The 8,372-nt window shown below is 46.3% G+C and overlaps 1 protein-coding gene across 1 annotated transcript in view; it reads left to right on the top strand.

Annotated features, from left to right (window-relative positions):
• Window positions 1-4,825, top strand: part of LOC311318950 (cation channel sperm-associated protein 3-like) — a gene marked incomplete at its 5' end in the record, with an annotated part of 8,665 nt that extends 3,840 nt beyond the window's left edge. Inside the window, 3 exons of the mRNA XM_084450385.1 lie at window positions 1,832-1,951; window positions 2,366-2,520; window positions 4,383-4,825. Coding sequence (XP_084306511.1) covers window positions 1,832-1,951; window positions 2,366-2,520; window positions 4,383-4,812 — 705 coding nt within the window. The 3' untranslated portion in view covers window positions 4,813-4,825. The remainder of the gene's footprint in view (window positions 1-1,831; window positions 1,952-2,365; window positions 2,521-4,382) is intronic.
• Window positions 4,826-8,372: the final 3,547 nt, after the last annotated feature.

The raw sequence follows: 8,372 nt of genomic DNA, 5'->3' as shown, positions 1-8,372 counted from the left end.
CCCCAGAGAGAGACTACACACACCCTAGAGAGAGACTACACACACCCCCTAGAGAGAGACTCTACACCCCCTAGAGAGAGACTACACACCCTAGAGAGAGACTACACACCCTAGAGAGAGACTACACACCCTAGAGAGAGACTCTACACACCCTAGAGAGAGACTCTACACACCCTAGAGAGACTACACACACCCTAGAGAGAGACTCTACACACACCCCAGAGAGAGACTCTACACACACCCTAGAGAGACTACACACACCCTAGAGAGACTACACACACCCTAGAGAGAGACTACACACCCCAGAGAGAGACTACACACCCCCCAGAGAGAGACTACACACCCTAGAGAGAGACTCTACACACCCTAGAGAGAGACTCTACACCCCCTAGAGAGAGACTACACACCCCAGAGAGAGACTACACACCTTAGAGAGAGACTACACACACCCTAGAGAGAGACTACACACACCCTAGAGAGAGACTACACACACCCTAGAGAGAGACTCTACACACCCCAGAGAGAGACTACACACACCCTAGAGAGAGACCACACACCCTAGAGAGACTACACACCCTAGAGAGAGACTCTACACACACCCTAGAGAGAGACTACACACCCTAGAGAGAGACTCTACACACACCCTAGAGAGAGACTACACACACACCCTAGAGAGAGACTACACACCCCCTAGAGAGACTACACACACCCCAGAGAGAGACTCTACACACCCTAGAGAGAGACTCTACACACCCCCTAGAGAGAGACTCTACACACACCCTAGAGAGACTCTACACACACCCTAGAGAGAGACTCTACACACACACACACCCTAGAGAGAGACTCTACACACCCCCTAGAGAGAGACTCTACACACACCCTAGAGAGAGACTCTACACACGCTAGAGAAGGACAGCGAGTGGCAGTAGAGGGAGAGTGATGAGGGGGAGAAGGAGAGAGGGGAGTTCCGCTTTAGCAGAGTGTAAAAGAGTTGAGAGAGAGAGAGATAATGGGACGGGGGGATGGGGCGGGCGAGGGGAGGGGGGCGGGCGAGGGAGTTAACATTGTCCACCTCCTTTTATATACCCTGGGACGGAAAAATAATAATTCTCGTAAGCATAAATGTCCAGCGCTCTGCCCGGTCGGTCATGAGGGAGAGAGTGATGGGGTTGGAGAGGGAGGAGGGAGGGGAGGGGAGAGAGGGTCAGACAGAGAGAGAGAGTGATGGGGCTGGAGAGAGAGGAGGAGGGAGAGAGTCGACGGAGTTGGACAGAGAGGGTTAGGGTTATGAGGGAGAGAGTGATGGGGTTGGAGAGGGAGGAGAGAGGGAGAGCTTCCTGGTTTCCTCTAGGTAGCTGCTATGCATGATGGTCTGAGATATGTCTTAGCTGTAGTGTGTGAAGTGTTGCTCTCCTCTCCCAGGCATGTGGTGCGGGGGAGAGGCTGGGAGGGACCTGTTATGGGGGGATAAAGATAACAAGGTCACAGAAAAACAACTTTGAGCTTAGCCTCCATACTTAACATTCAGAGGGACGATACAGTTTCCAAACAGTTAGCCACTGGTTCAAGAGGCCAAAAAATAGTTGTTGCCGAACAGAACGCAAATTGTACGTCCTGTGTTTATGTGTAAATTGTACATCCTGTGTTTATGTGTAAATTGTATGTGCTGTATTTGTGTAAATTGGACGTCCCGTGTTTGTGTTAAGCAAATGTGGGTGACATTTAGTGCTGTAGTCCCTGAAAAATGTCAAGAAAGTATTTGCGGACGTCGCTCTATTCCCCTATCAAAACACCCTCAAATTGTCACCAAAGCAAATTATATATTTTCCAGCATGCCACCAAGCGGTTTGAGAATGAGGTTCAGAGTGAGCGTGAGGCTCTGCTGACCCAGAAGAAGCAGACCATCATCACGCGGCAGAAGAACGAGATCCGCCTGCTCATCCAGAGCCAGGTAATGTTTGGGATATACTGTAGAAAAAAAGAAGTGTTCCAAAAGGGTTCTTTTAGTTGTCACAGTGGGAGAATCCACTGAATAAGAACCCTTTCTTGGGTCCTGACTGTCTCGCGTAAGATAGCGCAGGGAAGGCTTTGTGTCATGTTCTGTACATGGCCTGTTGTAAAACAATGGGTTTCTGGTTGAACCTTTGATAGGTGAAATAGTTCTAGAACCTTTGCTTGATGAAATGGTTCTAGAACCTTTGATGAAATGGTTCTAGAACTTTTGCTTGATGAAATGGTTCTAGAACTTTTGTTTGATGAAATGGTTCTAGAACCTTTGTTTGCTAAAATGGTTCTATCAGAGATTATTGCTGATGGACAGCATAATGTTCCTCTCATTCCTCTGTCTCTGCTGTCTACTGCGCAGACAGGGAACGAGCATAACTTCACCAAGCTGGTGGAGCAGTTCAAGAAGTCGCTGCGCCACACTGACTACATGGTCATGGAGGATCTGTGCACCAGCATGTCCTTCATAGACATCTACCTGAGCACGCTGGACCACCAAGACAGCACCCTCAACAAGTAGGTTCACCATTCACCAGGCTTTAGCTCTGTGAGTTAGTTCACCAGCATGGTACCCAACCTCACAACTGTTGGCTGTAAAGGCAGGTTCACATACAGCAGTCACAGCAAGGCAATAGTTATAGAATGTCCGTCTTGTCGTGAGCCTGTCCATAAGACTTGACTTTCAACGTTCCACATTGATAGTCTACAAACTATGGAATTTTGTTTGACTTAAATGTGTCTTGCCTGTTGTATGTGAACCCTTGATAGACCTGTGTTGGAATCCAGGCTCCAGTATTCTCTGTGCTGTTCACCAACCTTGATTCCATCTCTGCCCCATGTCATTAAAGTGGAAAGATACTAAAACAGGCTGGACTGTCAATTTTCCTTTAGAGACAACCAAACATGAGAGCAGGTACCCTTACAGCAGGTCACCAGATAGCAGAGGCTTCTTCAGTCAGATAACACCACACTCCACGCACTAGAGATCTGTGTAGAAGCCTGTTAGCTATTTCAGCCACAGATCAACAAAGTGTCTCCAAAGAGTCTACGGTTAGCTCAAGAGGACATCTTCAGCGTCTCGGACAGGAACACCTGAGAACGCTCCTCACATTAGCCCTCTGCCGCATCAAACCGCCCAGCGTTCTGTGAGCCTTAGTAGGCGTTTGTTTGTTTATTTGTTTATTTAGATCTTGGTAGGCGTTCGTTCAGCACGTTTGTCTTACGGCATGCAGTATGACTTTCCCAGGTTAGATGCTGCTCCCAGAGTCAGCTCCAGGTCACAGCTTCTCAGACGCGGATATGACTGGGTTAATCATTTTCCTGTCAGGGCAAACAGGCAGCGAATAATGGGTCATAAACAGACTAGTCTAGTCGACGGGGCCTATAGAGAGCTGAAAGGGGCTCACACAAATTAAATAGAACAGTGCCTGATTGTTAATCTGGGTGTATCTTTGAGGTTGTCTTTCTACTGTGTACACATTGCACTATTTAATAAGACATTTTCTATTCTATTTTCTATATATATACAACACATCACACCAACTGTATCACCAGAATTTTAAAAGATTAATAAATGCACTAATCATTTTTTTGCGTGTGTAAATTTTGCATAAACCTTTTTAGCTTTCTGTGCGCTAGGTAAGGGAGCCAGCTAGCCACATACTAGTAGACTCATCTGCCATAATCCTAAAATGGCTGTCATGTGTCAGCTTTATCAGAATGAATCCTCTGCAGAGTTGACATTTAGGGGTAATTACATAATTTCCTAAGGACAGGTATGGGTATGATTATAGTAATCTTGTAGTTGTGAGGGAGGCCCAGGGCTTGTTCCAGCCTGCTCCTACTGCTACTATCACCACTCACATCTAGTCTTGTACACTACTTTACTACCTGTGGCTCTATTGCACTTCCAGTCTAAATTTCAACATGCCATAAATGTTTGAGGTCTATATTTTTTATTACACTAACATACTCAGTTTATATATGTGTGTGTGGCGTGTGTGTGTGGTGTGTGTGAGTGTGTGTGCGCATGCATGCATATGTGTGTGTGTGTGTGTGTGTATATATATGTGTGTGTGTGTGTATATATATGTGTGTGTGTGTGTGTGTGTGTGTGTGGTGTGTGTGAGTGTGCGTGCGCATGCATGCATATGTGTGTGTGTGTGTGTGTGTGTGTGTATGCGTGTGTGTGTGTATGCGTGTGTGTGCATGTGTGTGTATATATATGTGTGCGTGTGCGTGTGCGTGTGTGTGTGTGTGTGTGTGTGTGTGTGTGTGTGTATATATGTGTGTGTGTGTGTGTGTGTGTGTGTGTGCGTGTGTGTATATATATGTGTGTGTGTGTGTGTGTGTGTGTGTGTGTGTGTGTGTGTGTGCAGACTGCAGCAGCTGTACTCTGAGGCCGTGCTGGTGCTGAGTGATCTGCTGGAGCTGGACCTGCTAGAGGAGCGTCAGAGAGCCCAGCGAGAGAGGAACCAGCAGACCAGGGACCAGCAGACCAGGGAGCAGCAGACCAGGGACCAGCAGACCAGGGACCAGCAGACCAGGGACCAGCAGACCAGGGACCAGCAGACCAGGGACCAGCAGACCAGGGAGCAGCAGACCAGGGACCAGCAGACCAGGGACCAGCAGACCAGGGACCAGCAGACCAGGGACCAGCAGACCAGGGACCTGCAGACCAGGGACCAGCAGACCAGGGACCAGCAGACCAGGGACCAGCAGACCAGGGAGCAGCAGACCAGGGACCAGCAGACCAGGGACCAGCAGACCAGCAGGCGTCCTGACGAGCCTCTCTGTTACTCACATTAAACAGGACGTATATATGGGCATATCTGTACGGCTGCTGCCTGTGGTTGTGGAGAGTTTTGTTGATGTCAGAAGACTACCTCGGCTTGGCGGCTCTGGCTGCCTGTGTGGCTCCTGACAGACAGGGGGACTGTTATGGTAAAGTTGCCCTGGACTCGGTGAACATCCTTCCGGAACGGTCCGGACGGTTAGCACTGATTAGTGCGTCCCAAAGTGCAGCACACTCCACAGTCCAGTCCCCCAGGCCTCACGACCTCCTCAGGGCTGAGGGTTAGGGTTAGTAGCGCTACGTTCATCGCAGCGCTATGATGAACGCCATAGCTTACGATGAATGTAGCGCTACGATGCCTCTGGGAAACTCAGCCCAGGTCTACTGCATCCACCGTTCGGTACTGTAAAAAACACTCTTCCTTATAATGATGCACATATTGACCAATGGCATAGAGGTTAATAGACCACAATACTGTATTTACATCGCCCAACCCCACCCTCTACTGGTTCGAGGGCAGACAGCATGATAGAGTAGCCCCCAGGTTTGAGCGCACCCACCCAGGGCTTCAGCAGTTGCCACACTGCTCTCTTCTTCTATTCTGGTAGTTCTGGGTAACCTGTCTGGGATTGATAGTTGAGTCCATTTTGAAGAGTTTTAGAGTGGTTCCAGTACACACACTGGCATTGCTTGGAAAACATGGAGGAAGTTGCCCGTGAGTTGAGACTTCCTTTTGTGCCTAGAAAAGCTAGTTCAAATATTTACAAGCTATAAAGTGACATTTTGAACTTTACCCTCGAAGTGATAGTTGTCTTTAAGTGATGCCAGACGACTACGAGGCAACTGTGGAAAGTATGAGGAGCGATGTTGTTCTTGTGGATTGTTAGGAGGTTTTGAATTAGTTTGTTTATCACATCAAACATGAAGAAGTGTGTCTAACTAGACAGGACCTGGTATTGACTTAGAAGAATTTTGTCAGTTTTGTTTACTTGAGAATTTGAGAGGAGAATGAGCGCGTTTCCGTATAGGAAAAAACGAAATACAACACAATGACAATAATAACAACTAGAATAATAACAACCACAATAATAATGACAGCAATAATAATAATAACAATAATAATAATAATAATTGTAGTATTGTTAATAGTAATAATAATTATTATTATTAAAAATAGAGTCGGCCTATAAGTATAGGCTAAGTAAGTATATTATTGCAGTTATAATATAGTTAATCATTATTGTCATAATACTAATATGCCTATGTTAATGCACATATATTTGTATAAAACATAGGCTCATTATTTGAGAATGATATCTTGCTTCGCGCCTGTGTAAAGGCATGTAGCCTATTAGTCATATTATCAGGTCTACATCACTGAGAGTAGGCTATTAGCATTCTGCTTACAGCATTGCATGGCGTAAATTGCCTAATTGTCGCTAATATGGATAGGCTATGGGGCAGCTTCAGATGTCAACTAGGCCTACGAGATATCGCATTGATTATTCCGCTTATAGAGCAAATATCCAGACGTGTGTTCGCCACTGTGCACTCTCAGGTCCTCGCTAATTTCACTGAATCGAATCGATCTCATTCGCCCATGATTAGTGAAAGATGCATCATCACACTTCCTTCTGTTCATTCTTGTTCGTGTGCATTTCACCAGCATTAACAAGACTTCCAACTCGACAGAACCCGTGTGTGTCTCACAGCAGCCCGTCCTGCAGTGTGAGTGTGGCCCCGTGCATACTGCACGGTACGGTATTTCTAGACAATTTTCAGACTAAATAAATATATAAATAGGTGCACATTCTGAAATAAGCACCGAAGAAGCCGATCTGGGGGAGAATAGAGCCAGGCCTGCCCGGTAGCCAACTCCGCTGTGCAGCCTCTCATCTCGGCCTGCATGATTACGGTCATAAGCAGCTAAATGCCTCGGCGGTAGGCTGCTTCTACTCTGCGGTTCCATCGACATCAAACCACACTGCATTGTCAACAGAAAAATCCCTGTGATGTGAAATGACCAGAGATGTAAGGCCGAAGGAGGAGGAATATGGAATGTGACGTTTGGCATCGAGTGTCCTCCTTGAATTAATTATAATCTATTGCCTATTTCGTCGAACTGTTCATGTTATACATGTAGCTGAACTGTTCCATTACTCCTGTTTGTTGTTAAATGTCATAAGCTAAATATTATTTTTTACATCATTGAATATGATAATTGAACCTATTTACTGTAGTTTATTCAAACAAACATTACCATAAACACATGAAGATACTTTTCAATCACCTTTTTGTATACAGTATAATGAACTTAGCCTAGTACTTATTTCTGCAAATATTACATTATTACCAACTTGTACAAAACACGTTGCACTCAAGTTAAGCATGCGGATTTCTATTTAAGCAAACAAATAAAACGGAAATACTCCTGACAAAACATATAAAAGTACTGCCACTAAACAGGACGCAATGCTTTTAACGGGCCCCGCACTGTGGCACCCCCTGCATTGTTGGTATAAGCACACATTAGCATTATAAAAGTCTGAGCTATTTACAATAGAATTATTCTGCCGGTTCCGGGTTTATGTGGGTCTGTAACTGTTTTGGTGTGTTCCTTTCCAGGAGCTGACGTAGGGCTGCACACTACGTTCAAATGGGTCCTCGAAGCAAAGCAAGCAAAATGTTCCTTTGTCGGTTTCTCACGTTATGTACAATGTTGCAAATGTAACACGTCTTCATTACTTTAAATTGTTGTGCAAGTTCATTGGTAAACACATACAACCCGCATAATCCATTTGAAAAATAAATGATTGCAACTAATCCAGTTTAGTTGTCTTTTGCCCCCATTGGCCGGTAGCCCGCAGCTGTTCCGTCGGAGGTCTGACCCGTCAGCTGTTGTACTGACAGGCGTTAAGGCTAGACCCTGGGCTCTGCAGACCGCTGTACCCGAAGGTTGGGTGCTGTTTGGACTTCAGTCTGAGGGTCGCCAGGCTAGAGTTACATGTGTCTCTGTACACGCTGTAAGGCGACCCGGGCGGCCCGTACGGGCAGGCAGAGGAAGACATGGCCGAGTTGATTGTGGAGCTGCCGATGCCATTGAGATTGCTGATGTTGTTCAGGCCCGCGGTGGGCATCCCCGGGACGGCCGCGTGCCCCATACCGGAGGCCATAGTCATTGAGGAGATTGAGTTAGGGGCCGAGAACATTGATTGGGTCGTGAGAGGACTCATAGAGTTGAAAAACGTGAAATTCTTGGTGGAGAGGGGCGCCGGGGTCAGTCCTTTGTTCGTCCAGTTGTTGTAGGTGTATGCGGGGTACATGTCGTCGTAGGGTTGCATCAGGCCGCTGAACTGCGGCAGGTAGCTGTTCTTGCACAGGTCCATCTGCTGGTTGCGCTCGCGCTTCCTCCATTTCGCTCTGCGATTTTTGAACCACACCTTAAGGTCAAAGAAAATAAAATATTATAATTTAACATAAGGGTTTATAGGGCTATTATTGTAAGCATATGTCTATGCATATTGTTTTTATTGTTATAATGATGTCAAGACGTATTGTCGTTATTACATTACCT

The sequence above is a fragment of the Borostomias antarcticus genome (genome assembly GCF_949987555.1).
Source record: "Borostomias antarcticus genome assembly, chromosome: 15".
Taxonomy (NCBI): domain Eukaryota; kingdom Metazoa; phylum Chordata; class Actinopteri; order Stomiiformes; family Stomiidae; genus Borostomias; species Borostomias antarcticus.
This window is presented reverse-complemented; position numbering and strand designations above follow the sequence as displayed.